A 23,337-nucleotide genomic window follows, 5' to 3' on the forward strand; every position below is an offset into this window, starting at 1 on the left:
TATCTTCTCTCATTCCCGGGTGTTGGATAACACCACAGCTATTTCCATGTCATTTCATAGAGGGAGAGGCTGATTTTTTTTCCAAGCTCTTCACGTTAATTTAAAGTAAACACTACTCTGGTAAAGAAAGCAAGGAAATCTACATTACTTCCTTGTAGACTAAAATTTGTTTTTAAGAAATCCTTAATACACACAAACTAGAATATTGATTACTTATCACGGATCAAAAAGCTGCCAAAAATGTATTTTCCACTTCATATTTGAATGTCTCCAAGAAATTTACTCGAAGATTAGAGCACCGGGGATGCAAATTCAAATGCCGTAGCATCCTTTACAACTGTCACTTCTTACCAAACCATTTTATTTCTGAGCATACTAGGAAGAACAAAAACAAAACCCTCAATGCTGGGGATCCAGTTTATACACTGGGCTTCCTTTGCTGCACAGCAGTCTCTGTCTTAGGAATTCTATTGTGTTTTCTTTCAGTCGGGTCTTTTCAGAGAGTCAATGTAATTTAGCTACAATCAAAAATTCAGAGCCATAGTAACTAGTCCTCATAAAAAATAATAAAGAGATACATTTGAAAGTAAAGCTACTCAAGCAAGAATGCAGTGCCTGAACATTAATTTTCAATCAAAAGGACACAGGCAAAAAATGAAAGGTCCCTGTCAGTATTCCTAGCCAACTGCTAACCTCAGTTTAAGGAACTGAAGAAGAGATGAAAAGAGTTCTGTCTAAAAGACATTTTTACAGCTTGTACACCAAAGGACAACTTAATTCTCAAAGCTTCCAGTAATAAAATAAACTCCCACTACGTGGATGTATGTGGACAAGGGGTACGAGCAGAGGGCACACCTCCAGATAAATGTAGGGGGGAAATGTTAAAAATGCTCACTATTACCTGAAGTCACACTCTGGTTTGATGGTTTATAGGTCAACAGGCTATTGATTTCTTTAAAATATTTCACTTCCTTTTTTCTTAGAATTACCAGCATTGTTTCGGGCATAGACAATTTAAGATTTCAGGATGCACTTTTTAAAACTGCATACAACCAGAATTATGAAAAAGTGCTAACACGGCAAAGTGAGGAAAGCAGAATCAAATGCTCACCAATTACATTTGTAATTATGTTCTATGATTTCTGCTTAAACACAAGCTAGTTAAAAGGACAATGATATTAGTTTCACAGGTTTTGCAGAAAGAGCACATAGGCATTTGCCAGCATGCTTAAAGTACATTAGTAAAGGAAAAGAAACATTTCCGAAGGGAAGAGGGTTTCATGTCACATATTTAGATTTCAAGGCAAGAGAGAGCATTCAATTGTTACAACTACACAGCTATCATACTTTATGGCAATAAAAATACAGGATTCCTGGGGAATTCAGGAGACTCTACGTCTAGATGTTAATTAGTCACTTTTCTTCATTCAGATGGGATTTCAAACACACAACTCCCAACAGCCTGCCCCTGCCCAGCTTCACAACACACTGACACCCACAAACCCCTTCTCTGCCTTGTTTTTCAGTCAAAGGTTTTATATGGTAATATGTGTGCCTGATTGATCTACTTTGTATACGTAAGGAGCACCAGTCTCTTTGCAGTAACCTCCCAGCCCTCATTTTCCATTTCACAGGCAGGGATACTGACATTTTGCTTTATCTCTGCATAGGACAGATATCTGAAAAAAAAACATATTTAAGGATGATAACACTAAGGTGAACGTATGTACATGAAGAGATTGCTATGGAGCCATGGACAGGAGGCACATTCATGGATTTCCACAGTGTGGGTGATGAATTTGTGTTGACTCTTGCCAAGACCCCTTGGGACCAAGGGCACAAATATTTTAGACTGTTGTCCCCGACTGTTTTACAAGCATACAGGGATATTCAGTAGAACGTTTCATTGAGAAAAGGTCTAGCTAGCACTAACAAATTCTGCCTTTGCCATATCATTGATCAGAGAAATAACTTGGCCAAGCCATGTAGGAAATGTTCACATAGGAAACATGTAGACAATTTTTTTTAAAGGGTGGTGATGGTGCAGGGGGGTATGTGTTTACTGGTCATCCTCTTTAGATTTGCTTTGCAGCAAAAGTGTTATCTTAGACTTAAGTATGGACCCTATAACTAGGGTGAATGTATAATTTGCCATCCAAAAACTAGGACAATTTTAAGAGCCAAAGGAACACAGTAAATAATTTAGTTGGACTAAAGACATAAATTGGGACGGTGGCCTGAAAACTGGGACATACAATCACCCTGCCTTAGAGCCCAGATCTGATGCCCAGAGCTGATGAAGCTATTTTAGGAGGGAAAGGCAAAAGGATTATCTATCTGAGCAACCTCATAAAAAAATATAAAATACAAACCACCAATCTACAGACTTCGAGAATATGTGGTAAAAGTGTCTGTGAAATCCTTAGCATCTTTGGCTCATCCATAAAATTGTAAACAATTGCAGCCAAATAAACGTTCTCTTCTAAACTGTAAACACATTTTTAACAAATCATCATCACCCATTAACAGTATATACATATTCAGCTCTGCAACTTTAAATTTAACAATAAAAAAGTACTAAACCTCCTCTCTCTGAAAACTGAAGCACATTTATTAAGAAACTATTTTATAAATAATCAGAAATAATCGGAAATATCATTATTTATAAATAATATCTTTAGCTTTACAAAGGGCAACAACACCCCCTTTAAAGTTGTGTGACAGTCCAAAGCTTGTATTTATAATTCCTGTGACAAGGAGATTAAAAATTTTTCTCCAGAATATAAAGTAATAAAGTAATTCCCTAAGAGAACAAGGGAATGGTATCACAACGAAGTGTAGACCTACCCTGGTGAAATATATTTTAAAGGAACTGGGCCTGAAACTGATAAGCCTATTTGTAGTACTGATACTCAAGAGGAGGTTATATCTAGATATTGCAATAAAATAAAAGCGCTTTTGAAAATCTTTATATATTAAAATAATTTAATATAGGATATGCATAATCATGAATAACTTGGAGTCACAGATTAAAATGAAGAGTTATGTAAACATAGTAAAATACGGAAAACTTCGGAAAGCTAATACCTTTTCTGATACCCGCATAAGTACTAGTCAGCCCATTTCTCTTCTTCCGGTGTCGGTAGAGCCAGATGCTGAAAACCATAAGGATGATCCAACAGGCTGCCCCAATTCCTGCAATGAATGCTGGCTGCTTCACAACGTCTGAGATCTGCTGAGCAAGGCTGACTTGGTCCTCAGGTGACACGGGGTTTCCATGAGAATCTGAAATGCCGTATTTGGGTTAATTTGGGTGTAAAACTCAATGAGACAATGAAAAAAAATTGTGTGTGTGTGTGTGTATCTCCCCTCCTCCCACCCTTGAATAGTCTAAGACGCTTAACTGCCTCAGAGACACATTGTTTGAAACTATGTTTAGAAGGGTCTATAAAAATTCAGAATCATTAATAAAAAACCAATGAAAAATTAAAATCATGTTACTATCGAAAGAACTATGAAAAAGCTTTCTTTTAAAATAATAACCATGGCCAGCAATAGCTATAAGAACGTTCATTAAATATGGGCAAGAGGGCCTCCCTGGTGGCGCAGTGGTTGAGAGTCCACCTGCCGATGCAGGGGACACGGGTTCGTGCCCTGGTCCGGGAAGATCCCACATGCTGCAGAGCAGCTGGGCCCATGAGCCATGGCCACTGAGCCTACATGTCCCGAGCCTGTGCTCTGCAACAGGAGAGGCCACAACAGTGAGAGGCCCATGTACTACAAAAAATAAATAAACAAATAAATAAAAATAAATAAAATATTGTGTTAAAAAAATATATATATATATGGGCAAGAATTATCAAGTGTTATGAATAGTCAAAAAGTCTCCCGTTTTCTGTCAGCTATTTTGATTCAAGAATTAAAAATTGATAGAATTTATGGCTATTCTCGGAGCAACTAAGCCCATGTGCCACAACTACTGAGCCCGCGTGCCACAACTACTGAAGCCTGTGCATTTGACTCTGAAAATGTTCTGCTAACACCACCTGCTTTAAAGTAGAAACATTTGTTTCAGTCCAAAACTCTATTTTTTCCAAGAAAAATAATTGGTTTAACTCATTAGTTATGAATAACATTTCTCAAACAGAAAAATATGCTTACTGATTATTTTTTCTTATTAAGTGACATTGCATTCTGTTAAGACACTGGCAGGTAAAATAAGTAGCACTCAATGGCTAAGGAAACAGTCTTAGGAAAATAGCACCCCTTTCTATGTAAAAAGGCTAAATTGCTACTCATGTTGTGCATGCGTGTGCTTTTTATTTGCTTTTTTCTTGAACAGAATTCCAGATTTCATTCTATGGCGGGTCAAGTCTGAAACACCTATTTTCACAAGCAGTTGCTGTCACCTGCCTTCAACTGTTTGTGGACTGAAAGTTTTATTTCATGTTCCAGACTCTTTTATCTATGGTTATCCTACGAGCACTTCATCCTCTGAAAGTTCACCAAGCTGACTCTTCTTTTTATTTCTACTACACCCTTTGTATCTGCTAGGTTTACAGATTTCATGGCTATTTGTGCAAGGTTAAGTTGGGTAGCTTCAGATTTTATGGAGACAGCCAAGAGAGGTTCCATGCAGGCGACCAGATGGGCTTAACAGAATAAAGTGTGGTGTGACTAATGAATTAATTAAAATGGCCTCTCTGTACCTCAGTCTTTGTCTCACGGCAGCTGAGGCTATATTAAGATATGGAAAATTGGAACACATCTATAATTTCAAGAAAACCAATTTGACCCTTAAACCCCATGATTTAAATCTTAAATAAATAAAATTACACATGGTCCTTTTTCTAATTCATATTTGAAAATCCAGTACTGAAAGTCATATATTATACAAAATAAGTAAATGACATGACAATGTATAAGGTCATCACCATGTAACTTTTAATTTCAGTTTTAATAAGTTAATACTGACTTTTCACAAAACTAGGCAACTATTTGAGTAAGAAGATCTATGTTCAGACTATTTTCCCCCATACCTTAGATAATGTTGTAACAGATGAATCAAGCAATTTTTTTTTTTTTTTTTTGCTGTACGTGGGCCTCTCACTGCTGTGGCCTCTCCCGTTGTGGAGCACAGGCTCCGGACGCGCAGGCTCAGTGGCCATGGCTCACAGGCCCAGCCGCTCCGCGGCACGTGGGATCTTCCCGTACCGGGGCATGAACTCGTGTCCCCTGCATCGGCAGGCGGACTCCCAACCACTGCGCCACCAGGGAAGCCCCAATCAAGCAATTTTTAAACATAGTTTTCGGTATTGCCTAAAAATTTTGGAATAAATGAACCAGAAATAAACCATGAAGCTCTTTTTGCTTAAAAGTTGTATATATTATAATCTCTGTTGAAAAAAAAAAAAGTGCTAGTTGTAAAAGATAATCCAAAAATCAAATTCTGGCCAATGGCTGTGGCAGAAGCAGCAAGCTCTCCACTGAAGACTTGAATGGTACTCTCATAGCATAGAGTTGTTGGCTGGTAGCTCCCTAGCCAGTTACTTGATTTGGCAGTGTTGCCATTCATCTGTTTGGAATCATAAGACCAAGTTCTGTGTAACAGTGATGTGCACCATTTCCAGACATGTGCCATTTAAACCCTCCTCCACACTATGTGTTTCTTTTCTTCCTTTCTTCTGGCCCAGGGTCAACCTTGGAAGCCCCATTTTAAAGAAGTGATGCCTCATCAGCCTGTGACCCTCTATAGCTACAACCATTGGACTTCAGGTAGACTTTATTATATTACACTGCAGAAGTTCTGCAATGTTATCTGTTACAGCAGGTAGCAATCTTAACACTGAAACATCAATAGCTGTTTCCAAATTGAATGCAAAGTTCATTACATACAGCAACAAAGTTTATTCACAGTGGAATGCTTCTTAATTTTGTTCTGAAATAATTTCTAAGATGTCATCAATATTATCAACATGCAACAGTACTATATACTTATTTGCGATATATAAAGATTCATGTATCTGATTCATTTTCATAATTTAGCAACTGGCATGAAATATTACTAATGCTTAACTTCTGATGTGAAAGGAACAAAGTTGACTATACACTTCTTCATATCTTAATTTAAATGTCACCTCTTAATATCTGACCCTTTTCTCTTCCCTTTCCATGTATAATTTTGTTGCTGTTTTTTGGTTGTTTGTTTCAGATTTTACTGGTAACCAGTAAATTTGAATTTTATGTTCATGCCTCATTGTCTATCATGAAGTGTGGTAACTAAGGCTTCTGTCAGGTTTTTGTGTTTCTTTTTTATTCATCTAACCACTTTTGAAGCACACATTGCATTTTTAACTTTCTAAGTAATTAGCATATGTCATATTCCACTGCTCTTTTACATCTCAATCTCTCTTTTGTTATCAAAAGCAATACAATTTTTTTTTTAAAGAAGATGTTGGGGATAGGAGTTTATTAATTAATTAATTAATTTTTGCTGTGTTGGGTCTTCGTTTCTGTGTGAGGGCTTTCTCTAGTTGTGGCAAGCGGGAGCCACTCTTCATCACGGTGCATGGGCCTCTCACTACCGCAGCCTCTCTTGTTGCGGAGCACAGGCTCCAGACGTGCAGGTTCAGTAGTTGTAGCTCACGGCCCTAGTTGCTCCGTGGCGTGTGGGATCCTCCCAGACCAGGGCTTGAACCCGTGTCCCCTGAATTGGCAGGCAGATTCTCAACCACCATGCCACCAGGGAAGCCCAGCAATACAATTTTAAAGACACATAAATGGTGGATATAAATTGCATATTGTTGTAAACTTCCAATACCTAGTTTAAGTTGTTTTTTTTTTTTTTTAAACCCAAACCACTGTAAGTTCCATGCAGGTGCAGACTGCATCTTTCCTGTTCCCTGAGGTATCCTTGTTACTCAATTAATAGTATTTATTGAAAAGATGAAAAAAATTCAATAGGACAGGATTAGGATGACACAATACTGACAGCCTTTTGCTTAAAATATCATTTAAAAATGTGTGCTTGGATAAGTTTAAATTTAGTTGTGATATTATAGATAGGTAAAATAAAGCTAACACCATCATTTTCATAATTCTATTGCCACATTCCATAGCCTATTCAACTTGCAATGGTTGGCTCCACTATATACCAAAAAGAAAAGCAGTACAGTCGGTACACTGATATGTCTTTCAAACCATATCTGCACTGGCACTCACCTAACTGGATGAACTGCGGCTCACTCTTCACCCCGGCTCCAGCCCCAGTGCTGGCTGCCACCTCTACGCTATACCGGATCCCAGGAACCAGTGAGGGAATAACTACAGAAAAGGTGGAACCATCTACTGTCTTGTTTATATGGTATCGAGTTTCATTGCCCAGACACCAAACCTATAAGAAGAACACAACAAGTTATGTAAGTTAATGCAAAGATCAGCACTGTGGTTTTAGACCTAGAACTGTGGTTTTAGACTTAGACAAGAGTTCAGACCTGTCATGAGCCTAATGTAGGAAGTTTCAAAAGTCATTTTTCCCTGGATCTAGTTCTGAGAAGACTCTGTAGTCAAACCTAGTAGTACCTTAGTAGTACCTTAAAGACCTCCTTGAACTTTCTTATATACTTTTAAAGGATTATACCAGGTGATTCTACAGAAGTTTCTACAAAGGATTATATCAGATGATTCTACAAATGATTCTACCAAGACCCTGGTTCTTATTAACCTTATCAGGATTTTTTGTTTTTTTAACTCCTAGAAATTATATGCCAGGAAAAAATAAAAGGAACTTGCAAAAAGCTGTATACATCTAGATAAAGAACAATAACTTACCTATTATCATTCAGTATTTGCATTCCTACTATGGACTTGCATAATACTAGCTGACAGGATATCACAAAACAAAAGCGAGTAGGAAACTCTGTGTCTAATACTTTACTTCAACAGTTCTCTAGATAAAATTACCTGGTGCTGTCACAGTCCGATCACCTTTCATGTCAAAACCGAGAAACAGTTGATTTAAAAAGAGAGAGCTTCTGAATAATCTAAAGTATCTTGGCATAAACATGGTTTTTAAAAATAAAACTGAACATAATGAGTAAGGATCATCCTAGGATTTATTCCACCTATGGTAGGTTGAACTATTATCAATGAAAGAAAAATAGCACTCTGATCTTGTATTTACAGTAATATTAATTAGCCTTTAATAACATATATAAGATCACAAAGAATAACAATACATATTTGATTTAAAAGAAAAATATTCTCCTAATAAGAAAATTATTGTATGTCTCATTAACTTTGATATTTGTGGTAGGAAATTATTCTCAGGAAATTAAGATTTCTGAACTATGTTATAATCCTTAATTTAAATTTCACTGAAGGATTATTTAATTATTAGAGTGATCTTTTGCAATGTTATAGAGCTTGAATATGATGCATGACAGTATTTGGATTCAGTTTCTATAAGAAAATGATCCATGGAGTAGTAAAACATGCTCTATGTTCTTTATGATGTCCTTAAGCAAAATGTAGGATTACTTTCAAGTAGCCTATTGTCTAAACTGTAACAGGAAATGGGATTTAAGATGAATCTAAGAGTGTCAGTGTCCTCTATCACATGGGCAAGAGCCTTTAATTTTTTTCTTTGAAAGTTAATATTATTTTAATATAATTTCAATGCATAATACCAACAAATGGTCAGACTCTATACCAGGGTCTGACCATTTGGAAATAACGAGTCCTTTGTGATTTTTTTCCCCCTCAATTATATTACACAGCTGAACCAAACCCACAAACTGATTTTGTACCAGTCAATCAGGTTGTGAAAGGCATTTTATTATTTTAAATTGACCATGAAGTTAAGTGAAATCCACCCTTTCACATTTCTTTAGAAGAGAAATGAGTTTTGACTCTTAGGGGAAAATGCCTACATTACACAATTTTGCTTAAGAGCTGAGACATCGCCGCATTTTATATGCTTAAAAATCTCTATGACGGTTTATTTTTCTGGACTGAACCATAGCACCCCATCACTTCCCAGTCTTGAAATAACCTTGAAACTCATGAGAAGGCACTTGAAAGTGTAGAGACTCTTACCTTTTTTAAATTATTTATTTATTTATTTATTTATTTATTTATTTATTTATTTATTTATTTATTTATTTATTTTTATTAGTTTCTGCTTTATAACAAAGTGAATCAGTCATACATATACATCTGTTCCCACATCCCTTCCCTCATGCATCTCCCTCCCTCCCACCCTCCCCATTCCACCCCTCCAGGCGGTCACAAAGCACCGAGCTGATCTCCCTGTGCTCTGCGGCTGCTTCCCACTATCTACCTTACGTTTGGTAGTGTATATATGTCCATGCCTCTCTTTCACTTTGTCACAGCTTACCCTTCCCCCTCCCCATATCCTCAGGTCCATTCTCAAGAGACTCTTACCTTTTAATGACTCAATTACAGTAGAAGATCTATCTGAAATACCCTAAAATATCCACAGCACATTTATTGCAGTATTTTAAATACTTTAAAAATATATTGCCCTTTTAAAGTACATGCAACTGTCATACAGAGGTTTTTAGTTTGTTTTTAAAAATCATTTTAAAATAAACTGTTATACCTAAAATTGAGCTCAGTATATTTGGTCATTGTACAAATTAATTTGGTACTCAAAAGTACATTTATGGTCTTTATTTGGGTTTTATCCAAAAGTGCACAACAGAATCACCTGGAAAGATCTACCAAAGTATATATGCAAGGGCCTTATTAGACTTACTGAATCAGAATCTCTGAGAATGGTGGCCAGGCACCTATATTTGGAAAATGATTCCATAAGTGATTCTGATGTTTGCATGTAACTACCTGTAGAAGGTAAATGTGTTTACTTTCTTAGCATCAGTTGCATGTCAATAAACATATAAATTTTTACATATATGAGATAATTTAATAAGTATCATAATTTAGCTAGTAACTAGAAAAATACTGAGGTATAGTGGACATATAAGGCAGTGTCTATAGAAATACATGTTTTTCAGTTAAAAGTCTAGTATGTAGTGTGTTTACATAAGTGTTGAAAAAATACACATAAAATTTACTCTCTATTGAGATTTCCCTAATTCAATCTATCGTTTATTCATTTATCATAGCTCATTAAAACTGTGCTTTAATGTATATTCATTAACAGGATAAATCTCATGTCCTTAAATTTTATTGTACCTTGGCATGCTTGAAATATTTGCTGGAGATGAATCTATGTAAGCCTCTCTAAATTCAATGATTAGAACTGATAACTTCACAGGTAAAAATAATTATTCAGGATCACTGGATTACATTACTTGACAATACATCATATGTTTAAAAAATTCATTTAAATATATACAGAAGTTTATAATTGAATTTCCTCTGCGACATAAAATTTTGTTTAGAGATGAAAACAAGGTTTATAAAATAATTATCAGGCACAATAAAATAATTTTTCCAACTTAGCTCCAATGTTACAAAATTCCAAACATGTTAAAAGAAAGAAATCAAACCATATCTGATACAATTCCATGGGGCAAACTAATTCTGCAAAATGTACTTAGGCTATTTTTTAAGGGGAAAAAAAGAGATTCTTTTATAGCCTTTACGTTTGTTGTCTATGTGAAATTATATGTACCTATATGTACTGTGACCAGGTAAATTCTCTCTTTTAAATTCTTTTTTTCAAATGGCTTAAGAAAAAATTATTCCACAATTATTGAAAAAACAGGAAAGTATTTTAAAAATAGTTTTACATGCTGCTGTGTGGACCAGCAGATGGCGCCAAATATCCATGAACAATTTAACCAAGCTTGCTTTTTTTTTTTTTTTCTCTGCAGGGGAGAGCAGTGTCCATCAGTAAATTGCTATATATGTATTTACCTTATACTCTTGGACCATTCCATTCTGAGTATCTTCAGGAGGTGGCTGCCAACTGACAAGAATTGCAGTTCCATTTCCATCATGCTTTGATACAGTTACACTTTGGGGTGGGGCACTGGGTGCTATGAAATTGTTTTAAAAAGTAGATATATTATGAGCACATTAGAGAACACTGAAAGCAGGCATTTAACATTTAAACAAAAACATAAAATTTATATCCATATATGTATATGTTTTAAAGATGTATCTCATCCAATTTGAATAGTCCCAAACTATTTGTTTTTCCTCGATATCACTAACCTATTGTTACTGTGAGTTTTCCATAACCAAAGTTATATAGATTATCTCCAAAAAACATCCCAGGAAAATTCCTCTTTCTCCTACCCTGTAACTTTAGTCCCATGTTCTCCCTAAAAATGTTCAAAAGTATAAAGATAAATACTAACCATCCATGTTATTAACTGTATCCTATGATTTATTGTAATCAAAGTAACAAAGACATTTTAGGAAAAATTCTGGTTATTTTTAAAGAGTACACTTGTGACATGTAACCTTTAACCTTTACATAAATACTAATTTTTAATCTCTAGTTATAGAGTGTCCAAACATACTGGTTTGTCTAGAGCTGAGGGGTTTCCAGGGACATGAGGCATAAAATGCTAAGCCCAGATGGTCCCAGGCAAACCAAAACATTACTCACCTTATTTACAGATCATCACTTAAAATAACATTTGATAAATGAATGAAAAATAATTAATGGAAAGACAAGCAAATTAAGGATAATCCCATCTTTAAATGTGAATTTTAGTTCTGAATAATTAAATATATCCAATATGTCATTAAGTAATACAATGTATACATTCACACATTTTTAGATAGGCCACTACTAAAGCAAATCGACTATAACAGAATTTTGGTTTTTAGTAGTTCTAATTACATAAATCCTATTAACAAAATACAATGGTCACTATCAAAACAGTTAATAATTAATGTACTAATATTACGACTTAATGTCATTAATATTTTTCCATTAAGTTAATAAAAGCCTAACAAAAGTATTGCAATGCATAGTAACCGCACGTTTCGTTATACTTGCCTTCTTCTAGGGTTTTGGCAAATTTAATTTCACTATCTGCTCCTTGAAATTCATTAAAAAAAGGACGAGCCTTAATTTCATAGTTGACTCCTTTTTTGAGATCAGGGATAACCACGCTATTTTTGGTTGGAGTCCTCACTTCAAAAACTAACCACTCCGATTCACCATGGCTGGCTCCAAATGGGCGATAAAGAATTTTGTATCCTTGAATATACTGAGACTGTTGGTCCACCTATTAAAATGACAAATAAAAATGCAACAATTCATGTCCTTTTATTGACTTTTTAGAAAATTATGAAAATTAAATGTGACACAATGCAAAAAAAATTCTATCTGACTTCATTCCACAGTTTTCTAGTTTACATAAAGTAGAATACTAAAAACAAATCACTATCTTTTGTAATATGTCCGCTTTTTCAGCTTTCATGTATAATATTAGATATGAATTTATATGCTTCATACAGAAATGTGAGGCATCATGGCACTTCCACAACAGATATCTAGAGGTAAGTCAGAGTGTCAAGGGGATGAGGAAATAAAATGTATTTTTCCACTTCCTAATTTTAAAAGACTACTTAGTATTATTCAGAAATACTTTTCAGTTTAAAAAATTCATATGCTAATGATCCTATCATTATAGTACTATGAATATATAACTTGTTTCGTCTGAGACTAGTAAAGTTCATTACTGCAGCATAATATAAAATACACACAAGATGAAATTTTTGTCTGTTTAAAGCCATTTCACAGCTACCATAATAAACCATGCTTACATTATAAAGTTATCATTGGTAGAGAGGTAAGCAACAGATATATATATAATTTAACTATCTGTTGCATCTCTCTATATATACATATATTTTTTTCATGTAATGATCTTCCAAAGTCATCTGCTTATTAAAACTGAGATCAAATATTACGGCAGCAACAACGACTCACTGTCCAGTGCACTTCGACCGAAGAGGAAGAAAGGACCGTGGGGTTGTGGAGATGCAGTACAACATCTCCCAGTTCTCGCTGGACCTGCTTGTGATCCACCCCCTGACTTGTTGGGGGAACATCTGCAACAATCCAAGGAGACTGTGTCAGATCCTAGACAATGCAACTGACTTGAATGAAAGCATGGGGGAAACAATCCTTTCATTCACAGAAAATCTCAGAAAAGAAGAATCATTCCAACTGTGAAGGATAATTCCAACCTGTGATACAGAATAAAATAGGAACAACTTAACCTTTTTACTAGAATCAGGAGGATAGGACATCTAGAGAGAGAGACAACAAGCAGAGGGCATGGAGACAGCAATAAAGAACAAGAGGCAAAGATAACAACGGCAAACAACAGTGTTTGAGGACTCCTCCTATCATGTAATGATCACTTCTTGCCAAGGATGAGGAATCTATGCAATCTCCTCTGAGTTTGTTACATAACCTTCTGTACTGATCCTAACTATGCCAGAAAGAAAAGAGCCAGGATTTGCAGCACAGCAGATGAGTAATAGAGAGAATGGAAACACATAAGTGAAAAGCAAGCACAAAAAGACATCCTCACCTTATAAGATGAACCTGGATAGCTTCCCAAATAAGATATATGATAAGTTAATGGTTATGATGGAGGATACGGGAACCACCCACAGAATAGGATAGGATAGGATAGGATAAGACAGAATAAAACAGAACAAAACAAATCTGATGAGAAAAGAGTACTTAACATCTATTTAGTTGATGGTTTGGTTTAGTTTAGTTCTTGTATCACTGTGAAAAATGTTCAATAAAGAGTTCTAAATCTCAAGAACACCAACATTTTTGGAAAGGAGACCAAGAACATAGCAAGGATTAAACTGCTACTAGTGTTCATTTATGTTGAGATTTTTTCCCAACAAGAAAGTGTTTTGTTAAACTTACTAAAAAGTCTGTATTTGATAAAAATTGACTGTTTCTAAAGATTTTCTAAATACAGATGCTTTGCTTTGTTTACAGTAGTAAAAGGGAACACAGGATGAACAAGAGAAGAAAATTAAGATTTTTTTAATATCCAGAATTCTCCTTCTCAAAGTACTGTATCTTGGCACATATATTCTGGATTACTTTCCATCGCATAAGCAACAGAAATAAGAATTTTACTTTTATGAATGATTAAATATTTTTAAAGAACTGAGGTTGGATAGAAAACAAAAACATGAATATTAAAAATGTGGTTGGGGACTTCCCTGGTGGTCCAATGGTTAAGACTCCATGCTGCCAGTGTTCAAGGAAGGGAACTTGGCTACAGAAAGACTGAACACCTGCTCCAAGGCCACAGCATCCATGAGCAGGCAGTAAAAGCCAGGCCTTTGGACACAAATCATGCATGCTCTTTTCACTACCCGAGACCACGTTATTCATGGGATCTAAGTTTCTTGGTTAAGAATGCAAGCCAACTGGAAGTTTATACCTCTTTGCAAACTTCCAGTTGCAAAATAAATGACTCACAGGTATGAAATGCACAGGGTGGGGTATGTAGTCAATAACTATGTATTGTCTTTGCATGTTGACATATGGTAACTAGACACTGTGGTGGATCACTTTGAAATGTATAGAAATATCGAATGACTATGTTATGTAACAGGAACTAACACAGTGTTGTAGGTCAATTATACTTCAAAAACAAACAAGCAAACAAACAAACTCATAGAAAGAGAGAACAGATTTGAAAAAAAAAAAAAGACTCTGAGCTTCCATTGCAGGGGGTAAGGGTTCTATCCCTGGCTGGGAACTAAGATTCCCACATGCCTCATGACGTAGCCAAAAAAAAAAAAAAAAAAGAGGTCCGCTATATGGGAAAAGAATCTAAAAAAGAGTGGATATATGCATATGTATATATAACTGATTCACTTTGCTGTACACCTGAAACTAACACAACAGTGTAAGTCAGCTATACTCCAATAAAAATTTTAAAAAATGAGGTTGGTAAGTATGTTTGATGAAGTCCATGGAAGGCAGGCAAATGAAAGACAAGACAGAACAAGAGTGCTATTCAAAACCCTTAGATGTAATAACCTTGATTTATAAACTTATAAATAAGCAAAATGAGAAAACCTGAGATAGTTTTGGCTTCTCATAGTTTATCATACCTTTGGAATAACTGTGGCTCATATTGGCCTTCAGGCTACCTATCATCACAGACTAGAGACAGAAAGCACTTGATTGTAACTTTTCCATCTCAGGAAGATTTACTTCTCTACTGGTCTCCATTACTCCTACAACTTTAGCTACCATCTATCTCTAGGGCAAGAGTGGAGTTCTTGGAATAAGACAGATTTGGCAACTCCCCAACTTAGCAACTCGACAGCCATGTAATATTGGGAAGATTTCTTAACCTCACTATTTTTCAGTTACCTCATCTGTCAAATGGCAATATCAATGGAAGCTACTTCTGAGGAGAGGATTTTTGTGAGAACTACATTTTTTAAGGTATATAAAATCTTTTTCTGGAAGGTAGGGATTGGGTCAATTTTTATGAACCTAGAACACCTAGCACAGTGCCATACATATAGAATATGTTAATAAACATTAGTTGAGTTAAAGTGAATTACTGTATGGAACACACACACATATCAAACATATTATATTAGCTTCTAAACATGTTCTCTCACATGTGAACTGCCATCCTCAGGGAATCGTCTACCTTTTAGGAAGTGTCTTAGTAATCATTTTAAAAGGTAACTGCTATAATTTGCATGGCAATCTCTAATTTCTCTGGTTGAGGTAACATGCCAGTTAATCCCTTCATGAAATCTAGGAAAAATCCCTAGTGTAACCATTTTGGCAATAGAATATTATTTTGGAAAATTCCTCATCGGAAAGAAAAATGGAAAGTAATGTCTAATAGTGTAATATTGAGACATGTATTAATTGGTCCCTTTATTATTCTTGCTTTCCTTCTCCTCCCGAAAGAAATGTATTATAATGTAAAAGGTCTTCCCAACATTCAGAATTAAACTTGGAGGAAATCTCAGATATGATTCTACTCCCACTATTTCCCCAGTATTGGAGCCTCCCTATACATAATCTCTGGGGGGGGGATTACCCAGGCCCCCCTTCATTATTGACAATAACTGGTCTCTTATTATCTATAGTATACACATATTCTGTACATTCTATGTCTGTGTGCATATTCTTTAAAAGATAGGGCTCAAAAATGCTGTGTGGACAGAACATGGATAAAGAATAGTAGTAACAGTGGCAACAACTACCCCCATCTCAGCAATATCTGCCCCCCAGCCCACCCCCACTTGCTAGGTGCTCATGTCATCTTCCTTGCACTATCAAATCTTGTATTTGGGAAAGCACATCTTGATTACACTGGGACAGGGCTCCAACTCCAACTGCAACCTAGGTCTACCTGACTCCTGAACAGGAAACCGTGCTCTGGATCTGTGCAACTTTAAAACCCAGCTCATTCATAGAAATGTCCACTTGGGGAAGACTTTTTTTGCAGCCATGCTGCAGAAGTAATTAAAGAAATTATGCCTGCTCCTTTGTGAATCAACTTCCAACAAGTCTTTCCTGAATTCCCTCTACCCCTGGCTCTTCTCCTAACTGCTTACATGTTCTGTACTCTTCAACTGGATTTTCCCAGGTTCTTCCCCAGGCTCCTGCTATGGCCTGACTCAGCTCGGCTTTGGTGTGTCTCAAAAGCAGTCTAAGAACTAGACAATGAAATCTGCCTCAATGGTAACTTCCACTCATTGGCTTATTTTGGTGCCTGGAGTTAGAATAAGCATATCTTACTCTTAAAATATTAAGGAAAAAAAAAAGTCAAGCCTAGTCTAACGTTGTTATTTTGGGGGTTAAATGTGCCAAGTCTTTGGATTTCTTTTCCAATGATGTGGTTTTCAGCCTTTAGTGCAGTCTCACCAAGCATCCTCACTGTCTTCCTCTTAAAAGTCTACCTGAAAATGTAGTGCTCAAAATAGGACACATTACTCCCTTCGTGATCTGACCAGTTCAGATTTTGATCTGCATATAATTCTGCTAAGACTAGATTTGTTTCTTCAACAACTACTCACTCCATTGGCTCAGATAGATGTGCTAATTGACTTCCAACACTGAAGTCATCCTGACACACCTGACACACACTCACATGTACTCTCTTTTTAAGCCCAGTATCCTCAGCCTATTCTTCTACAGCTAATTTTTTAAACCTAAGTTCAAGTACCAGACTTTTACATTTGCTCCATTAATTTTAATCTTGTCAGTGCTGGCCCATCATTCCAGACTGTCGAGATGCATTTAATTCTGGTTTTCTCATTCAGCACACTGGCTCTGTTTCTCAAATTTTAAGAACTTCCTCTGTTTTCACAAGTCCAAACAGTGAAAGAAATACAAGTCCAATGACAGTCTTATGGCATACAATATAAAAGAAATATGAGTCCTGTATATTCATAAATTGGCTAATTTAATCCTTGTCCAATCTTGTGGAGTAGGGATTTTTAGCCCCATTATATAGATGAGGGAACTGATGCTCAGGGAACATACTAACTTGCTAGTAGGTTGAAGAGCTGAGATGAAAAATTCTTTGATTTCAAAATTGTGTGCCTGTTTCACCATGTTTCCAGTTTTCCAGTTGACATGGGTTTATTTCCTTTACATTGTTCTACTAGCTATCATGTATAAAGGTAAGTTGATTAAAAATTTAAAAAAACTTAAATTAACTCACAGATAAAATGTTGACTACCTTTCTCGCTTAAGAGTTGAGGGTATATTTTACAAAACCATTTATATGAGTATATGACAGAACTGCAGTTAATGAAAAACTTTTCCTAAGGTCTACTGGGTAGAGACCACTGTACTGGGACAAAAGTTTAAGTTCACTTTACAGCTGTCATAGTTTCTGCATTCTTTACAAATGCGTATCTAATATTGAAAACCTCAAACTGCCTTAAGGCAGGCTCCAAGAATATTAAAGCTACTGGTGAAGTGACTCATAATAGCAAATATATGCATTTGGGTGTGTTGATTTTACACAGCAAGAAACAGACATGGGCATGTTCTACAACTCAGTTCGCTCTCTCAGTGAATTCTGAAACAAAAAGTCCTTCCCCAAAGATTGCTTATATACTCACTGGAGAAGACAAAACATGCAATGTGGCTGGCAGATCTTCTCCCAAACCAGGAAAAAGTAATTTAAATCTTTCAGTACTTTTGTGTGCAATTTGTTTCTGTCACTGTAACTCAGTTTCCATTTTTCCTTTGGAAATATATGAATTAAGATAGAGATATTATGATTCCTCTGTATATTATGTATTCCTCTTTTTGAGAAAAGAATTTTATATTTCTAATTCCTACCATCTAGAATTACCTTTCTTTATTAATCTTATATTAATAAAGTATATTTTAATTGTGATGACAATATGTTCAAAAAAAGGTAAAGGTTGATTCAAATTCATCTTTTTTTAATATATAAATTTTACTACTATTAAAACGTTAAAATAACAGGAGGAGCAAGACGGTGGGTAGGAGATAATAATCTGTTGAAAGCTAAAAATAATTCCTATTCATGAAAGACAATAAAAAGCAGTGTATCCAGAATGTGGTCCAAGTGAAAAAATTCCCAATTTCAAATGTTTTTAGAAGCAGCTTCAACATGTTCATTTTTCCTTTTATCTGTTTCTTTAACCCAGCTTTGATGAAAATATACATGATTTCCATTTAAAAGTTTAATATATCATGGTTCACATAATTGGCAATGAAAGATAAGCGAAACAACATACAGACCTAAATTATTATTTTTTTGATGCTTTGGAGGAGGTTGACTGGACAGAGGGGTTAAGACCAAGTTCATCTTACAACTGTACCTTACATTTGTGTAATTTCCAGAGAGTATTACTTGATTATGGTTGCAATGTTCAAAACTCATCCAGGAGGTCATGAGTATTCATCTCAACATACATAAAATTTACTTAATTTTAAATACAATTATGTGATTAAAATTTTACACCCACATATAGTCATATTTAAAAATTGAAAATAATACAAAAATATTCACATAATATTTTTGCTCATTGGATTTGTGATTTATAAAATGAGAAACATTTCTCTGTTATTCCTCTTGTCTTGGAGTGCTTAGTACAGAAAATAAGAAAGTTTGCAGGCACTGTGTATTAAAAATTAATTGAGCAACTTGGATAATAGATCTATGTTAAATATACAATCCTAGCATGTAGTACAAATGATTTACTTGTAAAATTATAACATCTAAAGATAAGTAGATGTCTCAAGGCTGAGTAAATCAATATTTACCTTGTGTTTTCACTGGGTCTGATATCTGGCTTGGATCACTAATTCCATATGCATTTGCTGCCCTCACAAGGAAAAGGTAAATTGCATTAGGTTTGAGTCCTTTAATGGCAAATGTTTCTGTTTTCACATTCTCTGCTACAGTCTGCCAGCTGCTGCCAGATGCATGGCTAAGGATAGATACACAAGTTAGAACATGCATATTTAATGGTAAATCAAAAGAGAGAACAAATAGGAAACATAGTCTTCACTCTACCTGAAGGCTTCTATAATGTAAGATGTTGGAGTTGCACCTGAATTCAAATTTGGTTGCCATGACAATGTTACTGTATTTCGGCTGACATCTGTAACTTCAGGTTTTGAGGGGGCACTAGGGATTAAATTTGGGTCGGTGGGTCTTGGAGGCTGAACTGGAACTCCAAATTCTAACAAGAAGAAAAAGATGAAAGATGTTTATGCAGATAAGCACATAAAGGTAGATATCATACCCATCCACCTACTCAAGCATCAAGACATGCTCTTCATCTTTTCACCAGTGAGTAAACAACTGCATTTCAAGCTTTATTTTAAGGTAAAATACTATTGAATTTACCTTGGACTTCAATGTAAGCACTCCATGTTGCTTCACCACTGGGGGTTGATGCAATGCAGGTGTACCGACCAGTGTCACCCAGCTGAGAAGACAGATGCAAAATAAATATTTGGAACAATCAAGAGCTCACTGGGCTGAAAAAGCAATTATAGTTTTGTATATGGTCCATGAATATGGATAACTTGCATTAAAAAGCACTAACCAGAAACTTCCTCTTAATTTGTTTTTATTGAATGTGAAGTAAAATATTTCATGAAGACAGAAGACAAAAATGTTATTCTAACTGTATAATAAAAATATAATATTTAAGTGCATTAACATCACCATTTTCTGTGTCGTGCAGTAAACAATGAGGTATATAACTTTAATTTCAAAGGGTTAATCTTTATTACTAATTTATAGCTTTATATTTAATAAGTCCATAATAGGGCTAATAAAATTTAGCCAGTGACTATTCTTGCTATTTCATATATTATGTGAGATACACTCATATGGATATCAGAGATAAACAAATATTTATAGAAAATGGATAGACACAAAATGATTTCTTCTTAAAGCATTCACTCTTTTTTCTCATTTTATTTTTTTAACCTGTAACTTAAGGCAGTTTAGTAAGTATAAAGTCAAACTCCAGCTGGAATGATGCTCTCTCTTCCTTTGAAAGACTGACTGCCAGAAAACAAACACAGGTCACATGTTCAACGTTAAAATCATCAGTACCATAATGAACCCATATACCTCTGCCTAAGGTAATAATTCTATCACCAAATAATGTTGGATAAAGCAAAAATGCTGTCATCTTGCTCTGGCAATTGTAATAACAAAGTCACAATCATTGTCACAAGAAAGTACAACATATTAACTTTCGTGGCACATAAAATGAACTGCTATGTTGATCCAAAACTCCAAAGAAGCCGCCCACAATAGGCAACAAAGCAATAGAAATTTATGTTTATTGCTGTCAAGGCTATTCTTTCATATGCCTCATGAGCTTGTCTGATCTTGATCTAAAATGAAAAGAAAAATCAAAGCAAAAGAACACGGTCCTGAAAGAACAGGTATGGGATGTGATGCCCTGGGAAGGTAAATCCCTAAATTGTTCCCACAAACCTGTAGGCTTTCATCATTTAATATTCTGATTTGAAATGTACATTCAATGTGTACATTGCTTTATTGTTTTTGTTTGCATGCAGAGTATTCTGTAATTGCAAAATTCTGAAACAAATATTCACAATAAAAGAACTCTTCAAGTACACGGCACATAACATGGTACTGGAAAATATCTTTGAAAAATGCTTTATGGAATGAATGCATCACATCACCACTTGGAAGGTATTTTTATCTCCCACAAATCCTCATCCTTTTCTCCTCCATATAAAACCTTAAACTACTTGCCATGGGCTAAATTATGAGTCAAATCATCTTTAATATACATAGTGAAATGTCTGAAAGAATAATGCATCAAATTAAAAATATATTAATACTGTTATTAACATTTCATTGATTCTAAAATTTGAGACTTCAACACTAGTTGCTGGAGGCAAAAACAAAGTGGAACAAAATGGGAAACCCAGGGTGTCATTTCAAGTTACCTTAGCATATCGGATCTGTAGTACTCCAGTCTCCAGCTGTTTGATTCGAGAATCTTGGGTTGAAACAAGGACTCCATCCTTTCTCCACAGAATTGTGGGCACTGGACTGCCTGTGGCCACACAGCTGAGCACTAAAGTACCATCCACTGCTACAGTCTGATTCACAGGACCTTGTCGAATGACTGGGGGAGGTCGGTCTGCGATCACTGCCAGAACAAACAACAGGAAATAGATTTCTGCAACTGGAAGCAATTTTCTAATCATCCGAACAACAGCAGTTGCTCTAGGCTTTGAAACAAACTAATTAAACAAGTAATTAAAGTAGGAGACATACATTATTCAGAATGCATTTCTATGATGCACTGATTCAGAATATTAAAATGAGACACAATGTACTCTTTTCAAATGACCAACCACTGACTAGGCTTGCTGCACTGTCAAGGGACCTACATAACCTAAGAGTTCAGAGACTAAATAAGGGTTGCAGATGGTGAAGGAAATGTATAGTGGAGAGAAATGGAATACTGTCCTTCTTAAACTTTAAAATACGTAAAACACAAAACACAACAAAAAACCCATTTACCCCAAGGAAATGTATAAGACAGATTTTCATAAATGACCCAAAACCAACCTGATAATCTTCCTGAATCCAGCAGAAAGAATGAAGGTATCATACCAGCATGCTTGACAATTTTGGATTCAAAAATGTGCTTTGGACTTTGATAACTGACCAATCAATATGACTGAGCTCTTTTTATCTTGGAATTTTTTCTATTAAAAGAGTACATAGTGAATTCAGAGAAACTGGAAAACTGTCTAAAAATATTCTTGGTAAGCTAATCCAAAAATATAATTGAAGTGGATATCCTAACCCAGGATATAACACACTTCCATATCAGAATTATAGGAATGAGAAGGCACTTCCATTAAATCTGTCACCTTAACAGTTTTAATGTCCCATGGAAGGAAACAATGGAAGACATTTTTATAACATATAAATAAAATTGCTCTTATTATATGAAAAAATCTAAAACCTAAAAACTTTACCTGAGATAATAAAGTCATAATTTTAGGGAAAAATCCAAAACAACTGTAGTGGAACTAGTATAAATCCTTCATTAGAGAGATGCTCTGATCTCCTGACATAGGCAATTTATGTGAAATTCCATAGATAGTTTTTTAAATGAATAAACATTAAAAATAAAGTTCATTTTTCATTATTAAACTTTAAAATTCTGAATATTAGTTTAAAGTAGTTTAAGTCACAAATATTCAAAAGACAACTCTAAGGGGCTTCCCTGGTGGCACAGTGGTTGAGAGTCCGCCTGCCGATGCAGGGGACACGGGTTCATGCCCCGGTCCGGGAAGATCCCACATGCCACAGAGCGGCTGGGCCCGTGAGCCATGGCCGCTGAGCCTGCACGTCCGGAGCCTGTGCTCCGCAACAGGAGAGGCCACAACAGTGAGAGGCCTGCGTACTGCCAAAAAAAAAAAAAAAAAAAAAAAAAGACAGCTCTAAGAAATTGCCTGATTAAACAAAACTGGTTGCCAGAGTGACTAAATTTTGGATGCAACCATTTGCAAAGCTGGATGTGTCATGTTCAAAGTTTTATGCACCAAAGATTTTTCACAAGTTGGAGTCACACTTCAATTTGTCCCTCATTTATCATGCAATAATAGTTTTTGGCATTCAATCTGAGAAAAACAAGAAAGCAAGAAAGTGAAATCAGCAACTGTGCATTTTCACTCCACCCTTCCAATTCTCTCTTCCATCCTTGGTTGCTGGTGTGAAATCTGTTAATACCGTGGAGGTGTATTAGAAGGCTGGAGTTTGAAACTTGGCAGGAGTGATTCAGATACTCCCTGGATGAAAA

At 35.5% G+C, this 23,337-nt stretch overlaps 1 protein-coding gene across 1 annotated transcript in view; it reads right to left on the reverse strand.

The window, feature by feature from the left end:
• The window catches only part of ROBO1 (roundabout guidance receptor 1), a 412,086-nt gene that overhangs the window by 60,534 nt on the left and 328,215 nt on the right, over positions 1 to 23,337 (reverse strand). The window contains exons 10-18 of the mRNA XM_060098621.1: positions 21,464 to 21,669; positions 19,872 to 19,953; positions 19,536 to 19,704; positions 19,283 to 19,449; positions 12,941 to 13,062; positions 12,002 to 12,233; positions 10,906 to 11,027; positions 7,222 to 7,393; positions 3,088 to 3,285 (exon numbers count right to left, since the gene is read on the reverse strand). Of these exons, the coding sequence (XP_059954604.1) occupies positions 3,088 to 3,285; positions 7,222 to 7,393; positions 10,906 to 11,027; positions 12,002 to 12,233; positions 12,941 to 13,062; positions 19,283 to 19,449; positions 19,536 to 19,704; positions 19,872 to 19,953; positions 21,464 to 21,669 (1,470 nt within the window). The remainder of the gene's footprint in view (positions 1 to 3,087; positions 3,286 to 7,221; positions 7,394 to 10,905; positions 11,028 to 12,001; positions 12,234 to 12,940; positions 13,063 to 19,282; positions 19,450 to 19,535; positions 19,705 to 19,871; positions 19,954 to 21,463; positions 21,670 to 23,337) is intronic.

The sequence above is a fragment of the Mesoplodon densirostris genome, chromosome 5, assembly GCF_025265405.1.
Source record: "Mesoplodon densirostris isolate mMesDen1 chromosome 5, mMesDen1 primary haplotype, whole genome shotgun sequence".
Lineage (NCBI taxonomy): Eukaryota > Metazoa > Chordata > Mammalia > Artiodactyla > Ziphiidae > Mesoplodon > Mesoplodon densirostris.